Raw genomic sequence first — 19,527 nt, forward strand, 5'->3', positions numbered from 1 at the left:
ATTCTGTATTCTGAATTTGTACAAATCCAATTATTCCTCAAATTGTATCATAGAGCACAAGCTACCAGAGGGAGAGAGAGATAGAGAGAGACAGAGCTGCATTACAACAGAAATTATGAGACATTTAATTTGAACCACCCCGAGACCAGTCACATTATTACGACTTCACACTGTAAAGACTGAGGCATTTAAGACCAATTCGCCTCTTAAGAGACGACTGATGGACAAGGATTTCAATTACTGTCCCTCCTCCGAGCACCCACACACACACACACATCTGCCATAAATACCTGAAGAAAGACATACTGAAGTGGTCAGAGCAGATGTATAATGAACAAGTCAGATCTCTCATTTCATTATTAGACTGGTGAACGGGAGATTATTTCAGATAGAGCAGCATTCAACAGCTCATTCAATCACCTCAGAGAAAATAAATCACTGTGAACTCATTCTGAACAATAAGGGCAGAAACAGCCCTCCTGCCTTCCTGGTACTTAACAGATATAAAATCTGTCTTTCAGTCACTTCACGTATACAGCTGTGACAGAACAACACATTGTTACTGTTATGGTTCATTAAGGACTGAATATTGTGTCTCTATGTCAAAAAAGTGATTTTCAGTGGATACCACTTATAGTGATCAATGTTTGTCCCAGGCCAAAATGGTCGCTATAAGCTGTTGATTACTATAGCCAAATTGTATAGCTTCTGTATAAGAGTCCCAGAACTTTAGGGAAAGGTTTCCCACTGCTCACTTTTCTGTTACTCACTCACAGTGTCATCTGACATTTGTAAAAATAACAGAATTTGTAAACTTAAGACAATGTATGGAGAGCCGGAGGAGATGGCGGGGAGCCCTTGGTTTGGCTTGGTTCTGCTGGCAGTACGCAGCGCAAATGATAGAGGTGCAGAGAGAAGCAGTAAATTACTGACAGAGCTGATACAAACTGTAATAAAAAAGAATTTATTTACGGTGCAAACATGTTTGCAAAGACCCAAAATGTACACTGTAAGCAGTAATTAATGACTTGATCCCTATAACCACAGACACAGAGTGACAGAAAGACTGTTAACAGGTCTATTAATCTATGACATACTGCAGGGAGGTACAGACAGTGAAAACATGTGCAAAGATGCGAATGTTTCAGTCTATATTGGAGTTTCCTCAGTGCAGAATGATGTGTTGTAGGCTCCTGGTGATGGCGACAAGTTTGATGACCCTCCCTCATCATTTAAGTCTGCTGTGTGGGAACCCTTCAGTTTCATAGTGAACTATAGTGATGATGGACAAAGACAAATTTGAATGCGCAAAACCCACATGCTGACATTGTGCTACTGCAGTTGGGTATGTAGCTGGTACAGACAACGCTAGAAATATTGCCAATGCCTTTAGTGAAGCTGGACTGTTATAGGAGCACAAAAAGCAACAACCATCAACCAGGTGGCCAGGCTGCTGGGCAAAGTCAGAAGTGTTGTGTATTTCTTCCACCATAGCAGAACAGCTGCAAATATATTGCAGAGCAAACAGGAGATGCTTAATGTGCCAAAACACAAACTCATTCACGACGTCCCCACTCACTGGAACTCAAGTTATGATCTGGTGGAGCGGTACCTGGAGTGCTATTTATTCAGCACTGACACAAAAGACACTCAAGAAGCACAAGGACATAAATACCTTGTCTGACCAGGATGTGAGGATGGCAGAGGAGGCCCTAAAACCCCTAAATCTGTCACTCATAGCACTGATATGCACTGAAACCACATCATCAGTTTCAATGACCCTGCCTCTGAAAACCATGCTTCTAAGGACATTGGGAGAAAAAGAGGACGATCGTCCAACTGTGAGGGAGATCAAAGCTGTCACCAGAGAGAGCCTGAAGGACAGATACTGCTATTCAGGACTTCACAGCTTCAGACCCGCGGTTCAAGGCCCTTGCTCATGGACAATGCCTAGATCTACAACAGTCTCACCAGAGAGATTGTCACCACTAAAGAATAGGTATTGAACTTATTTTATGCTTTTTTTATTGTACATAAATGACATTATTGCTTTTCATCATTTGCTGCTACTATCTGTTCATTGCACTCCTATTATGTACTTCTGTTATATATATATAATGTTCTTTTTGTCATTTAAATCTGCAGAATGAGGCCACAGAGACAACAGACCACAGCATCTCCTCCTGTCAAGAAGTCAGCCATTGACAAACTGTTTGGTGAGCTCTTCATGACTGAGGTGGGAAACAGACCTTCTTTGCAGATGGTGAATGAAGAAGTATCCTTATAACGGGTAGCAGACACCACCTCACTGGATTCCAAGCCCCTTGCATGGTGGAATACCAGTGAGCACAAATATCCTCACGTTGCCATGTTACAAAAGCGCTACCTGGCTGTTTCTGCAAACTCTGTCCTTAGCGAGAGTGTGTTCTCCACAGCGGGAGACATTGTTAGTGCCAGCAGGGCCATCCTTTCTGCAAATAATGTGGACGAGTTAATTATTTTTGAAAAAACATGAAATTGCAATAAAGGTCAGCACAAACTGAGTCTAGCACAGTCCTAAAGTGAAGCTAATGTTAATAGCACAGCACTGTTCATTCAACAGTTTGGTTAATTAATAATAAACACTAGCTCTTCTATGAGCTAATAGTCTGCTATGATGTGTGATGAAAGATGGTAACAGGGTTCACTGTTCAGGTAAAAATGACCTTGTGATTTCTCTGTTGTTCTGTTTTTTCTCTACTCATACGATATAAAATATTATAAACTTGTGATAGCAGTTTTTATAGTTGCAAGGAAATTTGACCTTGCAACCGTGGACTTAAAGGTTTATGATGAATCAAGAGTGAAGTTGACGAGGAGGTGTTTGAGTTTCTACAAGACATCAGTGTCCTGGAGATTTTTTCTTCTCAAGCCCCAGATTCCAGTGGTGAGTCCCTTATTACTGGTTATCCCAACATTTTCTGAATTTGAGTCAAGCAGATATATCACAATGTTGAGTCAACATCATAATTGCTGTCAGCCCACAGTCGATTTATGATGGTACCGTCCATTAAATTGAGCTATTAAATGTCAACATGATTAATAGATGTGTGGAAATTCTTTACAATCAGCTCCTTTGCCAGGGCCAGTGGAGACAATGAGGTGGACTCTGAGGACACCATCATGTTGCAGCACAGTCCGGCAACAAATAAGAGAGCTGCAGATACTCAGCTAGCTCAAGTTAGCCCACAGATTTCCCTGCACCCTTTCAGAAAGTTTAAACAAATATCAAACTGAGTGAAGACTGAGTGACAGTGACAGCTGAAAGAAAGTCAGCATATGACGATCATGGTGTTTTGTATAATATATAAAACATATAATATATGATAATTACCAATGCTATGACCATTCAGTGGGGTTTTTCATATTGCCTCCATTTAGATGATCGAAGGCATTCTGAAGAAAAAACCCGAAGGAGAGAGGATCTTGAATGAGTACACTCGGACAAAAAGTCTAACGGATAGCAGAAGACGTGTGTTAAAGAGGACTATGCAAAGGGCATCACTACCTTGTTCCCATACTTGGCTGATCTTAGGAGCAAGTTTGCTAATATTAAAGTCCAACATTTGTACTGTATTACTTTTCTGGGATTCTTAAACCTTTATTTTTTGCTCAGAATGTAAATATTTAAATTGTTGCTCTACTGTTGGGTGATGTTTTGACTTCAACTAGAGATATGTTAACATTTCTGCATGCCCATCAGCTCTGCAATACTTTCAAAGCTAAACGTTGTGGTACTAAAGCCCAGTGGAGTTCAGCACAGCAGGGGTCAGAGCTGATGACCTTGAGAAAATGTCCATTTATCAGCATGTGTAGTTTTAAGGGGAAAAGATACGAAGATATTCTAACCTGATAATATAAACTGAATAATGTTCTCTACTTTAGGAGCACTACTACAATGGAGAGGATGCGAGTGAGTATCTGGCTTAGAGACTGAAATTTGTTCAATGGGAAGCATCAGAGGGACAAAGGAAGACCCTCCATCAGTCACCAACACTAACAGGTAATAATACAAGTGTAGATATCAGCTCAAGTACCTGATTCACTGTCTTTGAAGCTGGCTTACTGCACTAAAACAGCATACAGCTGATGAAGCAGTTGTAAATGAGAATGTGAAGCAGAACTTCGCCTATCGCCAGAAGTAATTCATGACCCAGTGAAATCCTCTGAAATATTTAGAGTGTTTCCAAGATTCATGGACATACCAGGATTGGTATGTCAATGGTTTGTATTTATAAAGCGCTTTTCAAGTCTTGACGACCACTCAAAGCAGAACAGTTTGCCATTCACCCACTCTCACTCACACACATTCCTACAGTGTATCTATTAGCAGCACTTCTTTTTTATGAGGGGCAATCCTCATAAACATGATCCTGTTGAAGACTCATCTACCAGAGTATAACGTCACAGAGTGGACAACACAGACAGTCTTTACCTGGCACCAATCCACTGGATTAGTTTGGTAAGAGCTCAAGATGCACCATTTGTCTGAGCACATTTCATCAGGCTAAAGACTATCCCCACAGGAAGACTGAACACATAAGATGAACTGAAGATGTAATGTGACACCACATTGTTTACAAAAGCCTCCATGTCAGACTCAGAAATATTTCTGGCTGAATCAATGGGTCAGGCATTATTGACACTGCTTGTTGTTTTACACTATGTGGGGAGATATAGAAAATTACATCAAGGAACTCAGCCAAATTAACCAGATGTTGTATACAGAAATTCTCAGCTGCACATCATTTCGATTTGGAGATGGAAAAGTAGTGTACTCCACCGGAAAAGTGAAACTACCGACTAAAATAGCACAGACAAAATGCTGTGTAGAAGCTGAAGTGGTTCTAGTTGATATCCCACATTTGCAGAGCAAAACATTCCTAAAAAGGGCTGGAACAGTTTTGGACATGGAAAACAACACTTTGATGTTCAAGCAGCCTGTACCTCTTGAGTTCACCATTCTGGCCACTTCTGTGTGGACATTAGAGACAAAGACACTGAGGAGAGACAAACTGTAGAGGATTCCCTTGTGGTCACAGAAAACATTTCCACAGATGAGAAACACAAAGCTCTCCTGAAACTTCTCAAGCAGTTTGGCCATGCATCCACAGATTGACTACAGAGGCTCTTCCAAAGCTCTGGAAATAATGCAACAAATAGTACATGACTGCAAAAACCAGAGTTACAGCAAGAGCAAGCAAAAGCTTGCTGTGGGTTTACCTCTAGCTTTGCAGTATAGTGAAACATTAGCAGTGGACCTGCATGAGTTGGAACCTCTGAAGTCCTCTGAAATGGTCAACTCCTTCATTAACATATGGATAAGTGTCTACTGTCCCCCACAGCAACTATACAGTACAGTGACAATAGTGGAGAATTCAATAATGAGAAGTTCAGAGACGTGGCAGAAAACTTCAATATTGAGATCAGAACAACAGCAGGATACAGTCCCTGGAGCAACTAACCTCCCTTCTGTATTAGTTGATAAGCTTCCTGCTCTCGAGGGCACCACTATAAGAGCCAGGGTAGGAGAACACATATCAAGCATGACATGCTTCCAGGAAAGCATTCACAGAAGCTGAATGTTCAGAAAGGATTAGGAGGGCATTGCACAAGCAGCTCAGACCCACACATGACAAGTATGAGACAGGGAACAAAGTATATTACATAAGGGCAGAGGTTCTTCCACAGAGTGGAAGGGACCAGGGTGATTATTGGTCAGGATGGGGCTGTCATATTTGTAAGACATGGGGGATTCTGTGATGGTGGAACACACAGGATGAGAATAAGCAAATTGTACAAGATGAACCTGACAGAAAATTTGAAAACTATTTCAAACAATGCTGCAGAACATCATCAGTGACAGGGAGGTGAACGCAGGAGAGAAGTGTTGCACTCACCCATGACACAAACTAATTTGACACAAGCTGATACAGAGCACAATGAATGTGCCAACACTGTCTCTTCTACAGGTATAAAGTTAATAACATTAACATTAATAACAACATAAAGCCAGAGCTTTAGGCAGAGCAGGGAAAACTGGTATATCCTGCAACATCTTGAACCTGACGGCAGTGATGGGAAGAATGAGTCAGTTGACTTGTCACACATTCATAGTCTTAGCATTGAACCAGGAAACCCGGATGCTGTCATACTTATAACTAAAGACATCTCACTTATTGCAGCCAAATTATGTTTTTGAGGAAGTTGAAGATGCAAGTCAAAAATGTATCTCCACCGGATGGGTCTGTAGTCTCAAAGAAACCTCCAAAGGTATTGTACCTAAAGCAGGACAAAAAAATTCCCCAACCTTTGCTTCAGAAACTCTTAGACTACTGTCAGCAGTAATCTGTCAAAATCAGTGGTACATCCAATCTATGGACTTCAAATCTACATCTTTATAGAGCATGGAGCTGTCCAGAGATATTTATATCCACCCGACCTTGAGCAAGGAGTGACAGTATTCTATGGAAACTAAAGGAATGTGTATGTGCTCTTGCAGATGCATCACTACATTGGTAATATAAAGTGAAGTAAATCATGTTGAGTACAGGTGGTAAAATGTCACAGGTCTTTTATTGGCTAGATGAGCAGTTTAAGGTTGCTGGATTACTTGCATGTCACGTTGAGGATTTTCTTTGGGCAGGCTCACAAAACTTTTCAACAGATGAGATTCCTCTACTGAAGTCTTCGTTTCAATGTTGGATACAAAATACATGAAAATCCCTACTGTTGGTGGTGTAGTTCAGGTACGTTAGCAGAGAGAGAGACTGAATTTTTTTCAATTGATCTGACTGATATTCACTCTCTGTAAAATGCCTTTCAGTCAGCAAAATAGGTCACAGAGAGGAGACTCTGGCTGGAAATAAGCAGCATCAAGGAAATCATACAAAGCAAGAATATCAAATAAGTTCTCTGGTCTGACAAAAAAGCTCAGCTCGCTGATTGTCAGCCAAAAAGGGAGCTTCAGCTCTAATGCTTTTGAAAGCACTAAGTGAGGGACGGTGGGGTTTGTGATGAAACCTTGTTTACATGCACTAATGAAAGCACATGCACTAATGAAAGCATTGAAAACTTCTGTTTGAATTGTTATTTTGTTAATCATTTGCCAAATCCACTCTTAATGCTCAGAGTGTCACTCAGGAATAATATTGTTAGTGGTAACTAGATGACTTTGTTTTGTAAAATTCGGAAATGTCAAAAAGGTACAATTTTTATTTAGGAGATTGTTGTATTTCCTCCCTACCTTGTATATAACGGTAAAAGGGCAATGCTGGTTTCCATTTGTTTCAGTTGAAAGTTTAATAAAAAAAAACTGTTACAAGTATATAAATCTTCTGTTTATTACGTCTAACAGCATTGAACCACATAATGTTGTTTAACCCCTAACTTTTCCCCAATGTTTGAATGTTGACTGCATATCTGCTCACACACTCGCTTACTGTTGAACAGCAGGAAAAGAAGCTGAAAACGTATTGTCCTGTGATTCTCTGTAGTGAGAACCCTCTTCCCTGATGTGGAACATCTGCCATGACTACATGATTAATGAAAAAAAAACCACAAATGTTTTTTTTTGTTTTTTATTAAATGAGGATCATTTTGTCCACTGAGGACAATGACTTGTCTCTCTTTGATCGTTTGGCCTGTCAGGTCCTCTGCAGCAACACAAACACTGAGTCTCAGGGAAATCCTCTCATCTCACACTTGCGGGCAATTAAGACGACAAGTGGCAGGCTTCCGATAAGATCTCCTTCTCATACAAGAGGACAGGCGTGAAGAGGGGATGACAAAGATAGCGGGAGAGGACGGGCATGCTGAAGAGAGACATGACTGTAAAATGAAATAAAAAGAGTGAGGAAATTCACTGCAATCTTTGGTCAGAGTTTTCTTCCAACAGTTGGAGGGTGGATAAACGAGGCAACAGTGGAGGGTTAGTCACAGTGTCTCTGGAAGAGACAGGGGACAGATTTTCCTCCGAACACTGAGCTACTTCAAGAAGAATTAGTAGAGTTACAATGGGTCTCAATCACCAACATCTTCTTCAGTTTTTTCTTCAATACAATCTTAAGAAAGTTCCTGTGTCAGATTCATGACATCTTCTTATGAAGTCAAGGATGCCTTAACAAAGTTCCAAAGATGGTGGTGCATCAGAATCAAAACCTAAAAACTCAGTTCTATTTTGTAGCCAGCAGTGGATATAAAATACCACAACAAAACAACACATGGGATGCAGTTACAAGTTCACAGGCCGGGCTGGCTTTGGCCATACATTTTGAAATGGTTTTGAGGTTCGGGTCAGTTACGTTAGCTGGGCTGATCTTTTACACACCACGTCTGTAAATATGGAAAGTTTAACTATGTGTATCAGGGTCAATAGACATAAACTGGGTGCAGCTTACATTAACTGCATCAGGCTCGGGCACAAAATACAGAACGCAGTCTGGTTCGGGTGGGGTTTGGTGAGTTTTCTCTCGGGCTCGGACAGGTTCAGAACTGAGCCACTCTATAATCTGGACACATACCTGAACCCTGTGTGAGCGGTTGCATCTCTTGGGTCATTTCCCATCTCAGAGGCAGAAAGTCAGCTCGGTTTTCAGAATTACACTGAGTGTAAAACCTAAAGATAAGTGACTCTTTTGTTAAGAGTAAGTGTGAGTAATTGTTTTCCTTTTCAACATGGTCCATGTGTTTAAAATACTCAAGACATCTGAGGAAATAAATACAAATTTACAAATCTAAAAAAATGCATGGAAACGGTTTTAGTTTTTAATGATGAGTTTCCTTCTGGAGATTAATTGTTAGCTATAAAAAAACACAAACCAGGCACATATTATAAATGATAAGATAGTATCCTAAATCATACAACTGTAGAATTAGATTAAAACACAACGACTGATTATTTGTACATGCATGTCAGTAGTCAAGTGTGTGTAAGAGTGCTCCTGAGAGTGCAAAGATTCTGTTCATACACAAGAACAAATACCAGACAAGAAATTAAACATTGGTGAATGTCAGAATCTTTGTAAAAACAGTTTAAGTGATGAGGTAATTTCTTCATAAGAAAGGGTGGTGAATGAGGCCCATTGTTCTCAGTAATGTCGGAGAGACAGGTCGTGTGTGAAATGAGGGTGGAGTGGTCAGAGGGAGCAAAGGTTGAGAAAATGAAAATGCTTTAGGTAGAGGGGAGTGGGGTTCTAAAGACAAACAGAAAAGTGCTTGTAGGTCGATTTTTTTTAATCAGTTTCAGTCTGTTGCTGCTAAATGTAATTACTTTGTGCCATAAGAGCTCAACAACCACTCTGTCATCAGAGGTGTGGAGGAGGACAAAGTCAAACCACTCCCTCAACCACCAGTGAACGTGAGACAGTTTAAAACCACAGCACACAACTACAAGCCCCCAAAACCAGGAAGTCTCAGAAAAGTTCTGAAAACCAGAGTCAGTGGATATTTCAGTTAATAGCTTTGTAGGTGTCCAACAGATCAGTTGGTGAACAGAACCTGAGTGATACACCGGCCTGGCAAATAGAACGAGATGACTTTTAGCTTAACAAAGTCATTATCAGCGTGTCAGACACAATAGTACATAAATGTTTTAAATGAGAAATGTTGAATCACTTGTAAATGAAGATTCAACATGAATATCTCTGTATCTGTTGTTTCTAGCTTTCCCACAGTCAAGTATCCTGCTCAGTAAATACCTTTGTTGGACTTCAGCCCTTTTCACACATTCTATTTATTTTTTAGAAAACAAACTTTTTCCTCTGTGTTTGAGGCTCTCATCCACATGCAAATTGGTTTAGGTCACTAAAACAGTGAATTTTACAAACACCTTCCAAAATGCAGATTTTCAAAAACTCAGGTATGTATCTCTGTGTAAAACAGAGTTTTTGGGTAACAATGGCATCACAACTTACTTCACGTGTGTCATGAGCATGCACCAGGAAAAACAACAACATTGGTGACTGCATACAAGAATTTGTACGTTTGGTTCGCAAAGCAACATTACTGAAATTCACAGCTTTCTTCTCCTTGACGGATCACTGACTTTATCACCACCTACTGACCTGGCAGGCTTGAGCATTTGTTGTCATTTTTGTGATCTGATCTGGACAGAGATCTTTTGTAAAAAGCCGTGTGGAGATTTCATTTAAAAATTGAGGGAGAAAATAACATGTCAAAAACATCTGCAGTGGTGTAGAAAAGGCCTTGATTTTCTGTTGAAAATGTTTGTTGCAAGTAAAAGCGTGGCTTTCCAAAAGACAGCAACCCCTAGTAAATCATTAAAATAAATTAAGTCTGTTTGTTATTTAATTCTATTCATATAATGTATTAATACAAATCTCTTCCATCTGCCTTACACTGTCTACCTGACTCAGATTTGTGCTGGTACATAGTACACCAGCTTGAGTATGCACCAGTGACATATACTGAGGTCACAATTTCAATCCCACTCACAATCCCACACATTTGTTATAAACCAGCTGCTACCTTTGAACTTTGCCATGTATGGTGTAGAACCCGGAAAAACTTCCAGACAGTGCTGTGACTGTCTCCTCAGGATGGCTGTGCTTGCTAGTGTCCTCGATTCTCATTCCAATACAACTTAACATTACTGACTTACTTCACTAATAAGTCAAGAGGGCAGGCAACAGGTCAAGCAGATGGTGACGGTCTGATGCACCTCTAAAATGTACTTTAAATTTGAGCAGGTCTGTACGGATCGAATATAAACGATTCCCCAACGTTCAAATAGATATTCAAATAAAAAGTGACAGCCCGAGTTTTTCTAGCATTAGAAATATAAATTAAAACCATATGTCAGTGTTGTTAGAACTACTTATATGAAAGTAAAAGGAAAAAATATTTTTACTGGTCCATGTTACATCTGCAAACATGGAGGAGGTGGGGTTTACAAACGATATTGCAGCCATCCACCAAGGGGCAATCCAGAAGAATTGTCTTCATTTCTGGGAGCTTTCATGCCGTCAATCACTATATACAGTCGTTGTTCAGAGGAGGCCATTGTCCATCATTATCACATTGAGAGCATGATCTGCCTATCCAGCAAATGTCAACCAGAATAAATCAGAATATGTATTAAATTGATGTGTGAAATATCGCAGCCCAAGTGATAATCTGTCAAATGTCCTCAACTGAAACACAACAACCTGCTCCTGCAATACTTAAATGTCATGCTGTCAAGTGTAAATACGATTAAAATGTTAGGGTATCAAATACCACTGCATCCCCAACAGGAGAAGAGCTCCAACTCAAAAATGCCAGCTGAGGACTCAGACCAGTTTTAGTTTTACACAGGGAGTAGAGTACACATGAAATAATCTTGCCTCATTGTAGCTCCTCACAGCATTGCAGAAAGCTTCATCTGCCACGATCTGACTCTCCCCATTGAGGAAGGCCAGGAAGCGCTCCTTCACCGCCTGCAGCTGCTGCTTGTTCACCTGAGAGAGGGGAAAAGGGACATAAAGATTAGCGATGGAGAGTTTGAGAGGGAGGAGAAATGTTAACATGGGAGAAAGTCCTCAATTAGAGAAAGATGGAGAGCAGAAGAGGAAGGCAGGGTAGAAGAGACATAGCACAAAAGTACAAGGTTAGACTATTTTTTAATGTGTGATACCGTCATTAAAGAGTCAATATCAAAACACTGTTAATTATTTTCAGAGTTATGATTTACTTTAATGTTTTCTTCCTTGTAGACAACATTCGTTTCAATTCTCTTTTATGTAAATGTTAATCCATTATTTATTGGTAAATTTGTATTATTTCTCCATTTTGTGGTGCAGGAATTGTTTAAGTGTTAGTATATATGTTTGTAAGTTTATAATGGTTACACAGCATAATCTGCTTTCTTTTGCATTGTTGCATCCACTGAAATCGACACATCTGTGAGTTTTAAAGGTGGGTAAACTGATTTTAGACCAATACAGTGGTTTTAGATAACGTGCACCCCCACTACTGTTTCAGAACCTTACTACTGCAAGCCACTGGAAATGCTAACATAGCTATCTCACAGGACATTATACCCACAATCACCTCCACAGTAGCACTCCAAATCCTAATGCTGAGGCCTCAAAGACTAAAGCTAACATAAAGAAGAAAATGAAATAACAAAAGGGCAAAGACACACAAACTTCGGTGAGGTGTTTCGGCGGAGGAGAGACCACTGGGAGTTGGAAGGGATGAATAGGTTGCTCTGTTTCTGCTTGACAGGTAATATTACTGAATAAAAACAACTTTCACCGTTGATAAAGGAAGATGGGGATCAAAGAACACTTGAAAGCAAGGTAAACTGAAACTACTCGTCATATGCCCTTGAACACAAGACTCCTTTTTCAGATGAGATGTGCTGATGGAAGCATGTGTGTGCGCAGCTATGTAAAAAATATTTTAAGAACCATTAAACGAAAGATTTAATGGTTGAAACTGGCAAAATCACAGTGTTTGAGTCACATACTGATGATGGAGACAACTTCTGATCGTGACATTCCAGTGGGAAAAAAAGCTGTATTGTGTGCAATACGTCTGCACAAGCTGACTTTGATAATGAGGTAGTCACATACGTGTTGACATAAATGAGACAGCTCTACGGTTCACACTCATTCGGAGCAGCATAAAATCACAGTTGGTCACAAGAGATTGACAAAAGTATTTTTTTTTTTGTCCTGTGGTATTAAAACACATTTACTGTTACCATCAGTTACTACAGGTGTCACCAAATTAACCAGGACTGAAACCTTTCGGATTAGCACTTTAATCAATATCATCGTGAACTCTATATATTAAGGACGAAATAAGACATTTAAATGTAGTGGAGGCGGGGCTAAGACACACTAACCTACACCCCATCACGCACATACATTGTCATCATAAACACTTTGTGCCTCTGGAGTTTCTCTGAGGAAACAGGCCACACACCTTTGATTAGAGAATTTCTTTTCAAATATATGCCTGTATATGTCATGATGTAGGACAATCAATATGGTAGAGTCTGCATATTTACTCATTAATGCATTTTTGTAAAGAACAGTCATATAATTTAGTTTGCAGTAGGAGAGAAGAATGCAGTATTTCATGAAGGACATCACCCTGAGTGAGAGAACTCAGCTTGATGTTTATATTTTTGAATTAACCATAAATGTACCTGTTAAATGTTGATGAAAATAACTGAAGCTTTCCTGTTCATCTCCCTGCTCACCTACAGTGCAACACACTGACTCTTCATCCAGTCATTTTCAACTATTTTCAAGTCTGTGTGGTTTTCAGAAGAGCAATTCTCAGTGGAGCAGTCAGGCCAGACTCAAAACTCTCCCATAAATGTCATCGGTCCTGGTAATATATGCTCAGTGAACCACAGCTGACATATTGGTCTGCATGAGATTTTAAGTTTTCATGAGCAACAAAATCACCACAAACTGCTGCTCATTCATTGCATATGTATGAGGCTTCGTCGTGGGGAAATTAAGCCATTATTCTTCTGCCTTTTGCAGCGCTGCCAGCAACAAGTACATTCAGGAAGTCAAAGTGCCACTTTCCACTGACACAAAGTGGGCTGTGACTTATTTCATGCTGCAAGCTCTTTGTGTTGGCAACTTCATGTTTTCTGTGTCTGAATGGTGCTGCAGTTGTTTGGGTAAATGTAAGAAGAGCGGCAGGCACTGACCACTCAGGTTATAAATGACTGAACCTTCATTTAAGAGGTGGAAACTGAGAAATACTTTTCACTGGAGATGAGGAAACTCTTGCTGAAGAGTAATGTAGGACAAGCAGCCTGTCTCAGGTCAGAGTGATGCTAACAACACTCATTTCACGTCTCAGATGTGGAGGCATAAAGCATGTCACATGAGATCAGCCCTGTTTGTCTCAAAGGTCTTATTTTCCTCTCGGCTGCATAACTGCCCCACTCTCTGTGTGGACATTGGCAAGTCATCCTTGTCTTGTACCTGATGAAGAATGCTGGTGCCAGGAAGAGAGATGTGAAACCATTTTAAACCTCTGGTGTAAATATAAACACTTGGAATGGTTTCACAATGATATCAATATATAAATAATAATACAAATTTAAATCACAGGCTGATCCAGGTTGCATGAACTTCCTCACCGCAACTCATAATGTGACTCAGTTGTGTCTATGGCGTCAGAGTTCCTGTATGCACTCCTGACAACAGTTGGGAACGCTCCTGTTGAGTCAGAGGATGGGGTCCAGGGGGATCTCCTCCCAGACCTGGATAAGGGCATCAGTGAGGTCCTGGACAGTCTGTGGTGCTACTTGGTGGCGGCGAAAATACCGATACAAAACGTCCCATAGGTCCTCAATTGAATTTAGGTCAGGGGAACAACAGGGCAAGTTGATGGCATGCTTGTCATCCAGGAACTCCCTGCACACTCTGGCCACATGAGGCCGGACACTGACCTGCACCAGGAGCAACCCAGAGCTCACTGCACCTGCATACGGTCTGACAATCACTGAGGATTTCATCCGGTACCTAACAGCAATCAGGATACTGTTGATGCTTTGACATGGAGGTCTGTGCGACCCTCCAAGGATATGCCTACCCAGACCATCACTGACCCACCGCATCTCCAGACTCTTTCACGCCTGTCACATGTGTTCAGTAAGAACCTGCTCTCATCTGTGAAGAAAAGGGGGCGCAGTGGCAGACCTGCTTCTTCTGGTGTTCTCTGGCAAATGCCAATCAAGCTGCACGGTGCTGGGCTGTGAGCACAGGTCTCACTAGAGGATGTTAGGCCCTCATTTCACCCCCATGGAGTCTGTTTCAGTTTTGTCAGAAACATGCACACCTGTAGCCTGCTAGATGTCATTTTCTAAGACTCCAGCAGTGCTCCTCCTGTTCCTCCTGCACAAAGGTGCAGATGTGTTGATGCCCTTCTACGGCCCTGTCCAGCTCTCCTTGTGTTACTGCCGGCCTCCTGGTATCTCCTCCATACTCTTGAGATTGTGCTCGGAGACACAGCAAACAACCACACGAATGGATGTGCCATTCTCGAGGAGCTGGTCAGTAGTGATAAGAACACTGGCAGAACACAAACTAGAAAAAAGGAGGAGGAGAGAGCAACTGTCTGTGGCCACCACTTGTAAAACCATTCTCTTTTTGGGCCTTTTCTTGTTTTTGCCTCTCCATGAACCTGTTGTCACTTTCATTTGCACCAAAGCAGGTGGAACTGTTTCACAATCACTTGTGCTTCCTAAATGGACAGATTGGTATCCCTGGAGTTTGGTGTTATACTGTGATGAGAAGGCACAGTGATACATTTTTGGTGCACCTAAATTATGTGCTGGTGTAATGTGAAGTGAGTGTGAGTTAGGTGCTCCAATGTAGCCATAGTAAAACGTAAAGTAAAACGTAAATTAAAACGTTAATCTGGAGCCTTGTAGGCGAAGTTACGCTTGTACTGTGTCTTCTTTTGTATGCCTACAGGCCTGTTATGTTATGTCCAAGTTATCTTTTTGTCTCCCTTAGGTTCTTATTTAATACCATTTTAATACATTTAATGTAGTTTTATTTTATAGAATGCTGATGATTTTTTTCTGATGCTTTATCCAATACACTTGACTTGATCTGACCAGCCTGGTTCATCACAAAGCTCTAAGAAGGGAAAGCAATGCAAAGATACAGCAACCAGACGGTAAAACAAAGGTCTTTAAGTTCAGCGTTGACTCTAACCAATTGGTTGTTATAGCAACACTGGAAAATTGAGCTGTTCTGAAATTTATTATAACACTTCAGATATCAGCACATTTAGATGAAGCCCAAGTGCAGTTACTCTATAAATGCAGCTGCATGCATTGACTGAGGAGAATCTTTTGACCGGCTTTAAGACATGAAAAATGAAAATATATTACAATATACAAGAAAAGATTTGTGGCTTTAATTCAGTTTGATCTGCCTTTCCAGAGCAGACACAGAGGTGCATTATGTGCATTCTTGCTCTGAATAGAAATACACAACTCCAAACTCATTTTATCACCATCTCTCATTGCAGCAGTAATGGCTCCCCTCATACAGATGCATCCCATCCAAGAAATGAGAAAAAAAGCTGGATATACACAGTGAATAACTTTCTGTTGGGTTTCAGTTGGATTTCTGTTCGTGGCTCCACATCTCCTCGGCTTTGTGCGGGAAATTGATTTGTCCCACAGGGGTTTAGTAAGCAGACGAGGAGCAATTCCTCTCCGCGTCAGCGACACAGAACATCCAGGTGGCAGTTTTACTTTCCCTTCAGGGATGTCATTCTCCATGCTGGACACAAATTACCATTTTTCAAAAACCTCCCTGCTATTCTAGAACCACTCTGAGGTCAAATGGCCGACCATCAGCTAGTGCTGACTCTCTGTGCAGCTTTCAGTGATAAGCTGCAGTTGCTGCTGCTGGCTTTTAATTTCCCTGCAATACAGAGAGGTCTCCAGCTGGACGACACCACAAAAACATTATTAGTGTAGATGGTGATGTACAAAAGGTCATATTTTTAAACCACGGTAGGGCTGGGCAATATCGGAAAAAATCTTATCACACTATCATTATGTTTTCTAATCAATCACTCTCTCTCTCTCATTCTCTCTCTCTCTCTGCACCCGTAGCCAGGGACTGGCTTAATACAATTCATATGGTTATACCATATCACATGTTTTCCGAATATCATGCAGCCCTAATATATATAGGTAGGACACCGCCACAAATGCAAAGTAGTATGGTAGAATTTATTTATGAAATAAAATGAAAAATACACCAGTTCTTTACCACCTCCAGGCAACACAAACATACACACCGCATACACTGTATCCACTAATTGACTGATTGTTTTCTTGCTTCCTCTGTAACAAGCTGGCTTCAGACTGAAATAGTTTGTTCACAGCAGAAGTGACAGGGGGAGGAATCTGTGGTGCTGACAGTCTCTTACTCACACACACACACTCACACTCACACACCTCTACTTCACTGCCTCTCAACCTGCCAGACATCATGTCTGTCTGGTGAAATGCTTTCTTTTCTGTTTCTAGGAACAGAAACATGACATGTCAGAAGAAGTTGTGTCTTGCATTTAGCGTTTTTTTTCTTCTTTCCCAGATGAGCTCACTATTTAGTGCTCTATATAAAATACCTTATATAGTGAAGCAGGGAATAGTGAGTGAGTGGGTGATTGTGGACACAGCGGTAATATGAGGTCTTATGAGGTTGCAGGGTCTTTAACTGGGCTGCAAAAGCTATTATGGCTATTATTTTCTTTACTGATTAATCATTCCATCAATGAAATGTCAAGAAATGCAGAAAATGCTTGTTGTTATTAGAAAGAACCATAAGGTAACAAGTTTTATTTGTAGCATTACATTTTTTATATTTAGCACCATATACATTAAACAACAGCATCATATCCTATCCTCACAATAGAGAAGCTAAAATATTGGTTTGAAAACAATAAAAATGTCCAATTGATGTGGATTTATTTTATTTTATTTTTATTTTATTTTATTCAATTTCTTATATATTGTTGTTTCTTATATTGTTGTTTTATGTACATAAGTAGTGCACCAATGACACCAAGGCAATTTCCTGTATGTGCAAACATACCTGGCAAATAAAAGAATTCTGATTCTGATTCTGATTCTGATACTTTTTATGTGAATGACTTAAGACATTTTTCCAGCTCCAACTTGATGAACTGTGATTTAGAATCCACCAAGGACAGAAAACACACACAGTCCTCTCCTGATTGCATCGTAGCAGTGTGTCAACACCCATTGATGTCATGACAACAATCCTCACAGCGATGCAGAGCACCACTGGTGCAGCTGCTGCTAGTCCCCATCAAACCACACACTTCCATGCAAATAATAGTATCAATAATCCAAGTCGAGTTTTTGTCTTATCCTCAACACTTCAAGGAATTTACAGAGACAAATTCTCTATATCATCAATATATACTTTTTCACCTAGACTAAAATCTGCAGTTATGATGTTTAACATAATGTTTCACACGTTTAGATTTCTCAACAAGTTGGCCCAGATGTGATGAGTGACGGCTACTTTTATCCCAGTGAACAGTTTAGAGCAGGGTTCTTAAAGTCAAGTGGGAAACAACCGCACCCAGGTCTGCGGGTGCAGAGCTCAAAGCAGAACCTGATCTCAAATATAATTGAAAACATTTATTCTGAGCCTGGACAAGCATGTTCAGTATCAATGGGTCCCATCAGGCTCAGGTCGAGTATCCACAGATGCTCAGCTGAGGGTTCACCTGCAGTGCTGTGTTTCCAATGATGCACAGCTCCAGCTCAGATAACTCTATGCACCTTCCTTTTCTATTCCCTTCCCTCTCTCTTTTCTGTGTTATCTGAGATATAACTTATTTTTTTTACTTCCATTGTGCTACCTTATCTAAATAAAGCTTTCACTGAACGTGGAACTGCATTCCATTTATCTATTTTTGTGATATTTTATGTCCACTGCTGATAAAACATAATAAGTTCTTTTACTGTTTGAGTCTGATGCACCTTTTGATTTTTGTTCAATCGTTCCCGGCTTTCTTAAATGTTCATTTCAGTTTCTGTGATTTGTGTGTGTGCACATGGCACTGCAGTCTCATGCCCTTTAATGGGCATTGATGGGGCATTTACCTATGCTAATTAAAAACAACTGACACGCACCTTATACCTATGAACACATGGCAATTTGGCAAGCTGATTAAGTCACTTAAGAAACCAACGGCACAAAAGCTGCATGTGTTTAAGATTGCTGTGCAGAGGGCTTTATAACTGCTATGAGGGCGCCACCACAAATACACAAAAATTTACCAAATAGGTTTTTGTCAGCATGCAACGCAAGTAAGAAGACTACAGCAACTGCAGCAACTGCAGCAACCCTACCAAATTAAAGAATATATGAAGTTAACAATGCAGCATTTCATCCATCAACTCCACAGTAAAAAATAACCTCCTACTATTATCATGTAGTGAACGTGTGATTGCTGTGGAACAGAATCATGTCACAGTAATCCTCAGAGTTTTACCACCATGCAACTAAAGAATCACAGGTTCAGAACACCATGAGGCCATATACACATTGTCGTGAGGATTAAGCTTCAAAAATCATCAATGAATGAATCTCTGTCCATCTCGCTGCCTGGATGTTTTCCTGTGTTACTCAAATATGTCTGTCAAGGTTGAAATTTTATTTTCCACTGCATCAGGTTCTTACTACCTCTTTGTAAGGAGCCATTTTTTCAAACTTGGTCTCTGTCTCATCTCCTGTCCACAGATATCAGTGTGTCTGTGCAGCTCTAACACTCCCTGAAGACAAACACTTCCTCCCCTCCCTTTATAAACACCTATAAGTAGGGCCACTACTGTCTGTCTGCTACCTGACCCACATGTTGGAGTGATACATTTCTACATGTGCTGAAGCCTCCATGGCTTAAAGGAGAGTGAATCTCTGTGAGCCTGATAATGCGATAGAAATA

General features: G+C 40.5%; 1 protein-coding gene across 7 annotated transcripts in view; it reads right to left on the reverse strand.

The window, feature by feature from the left end:
• cadps2 (Ca++-dependent secretion activator 2) overlaps positions 1-19,527 on the reverse strand; it is a 178,411-nt gene that overhangs the window by 134,164 nt on the left and 24,720 nt on the right. For all 7 annotated transcript variants that reach the window (XM_020079011.2, XM_069528523.1, XM_069528524.1 and 4 more), the window contains exon 2: positions 11,385-11,498. In XM_020079011.2, the coding sequence (XP_019934570.1) occupies positions 11,385-11,498 (114 nt within the window). The remainder of the gene's footprint in view (positions 1-11,384; positions 11,499-19,527) is intronic.

Source organism: Paralichthys olivaceus, chromosome 7 (assembly GCF_024713975.1).
Source record: "Paralichthys olivaceus isolate ysfri-2021 chromosome 7, ASM2471397v2, whole genome shotgun sequence".
In the NCBI taxonomy this organism is placed as follows: domain Eukaryota; kingdom Metazoa; phylum Chordata; class Actinopteri; order Pleuronectiformes; family Paralichthyidae; genus Paralichthys; species Paralichthys olivaceus.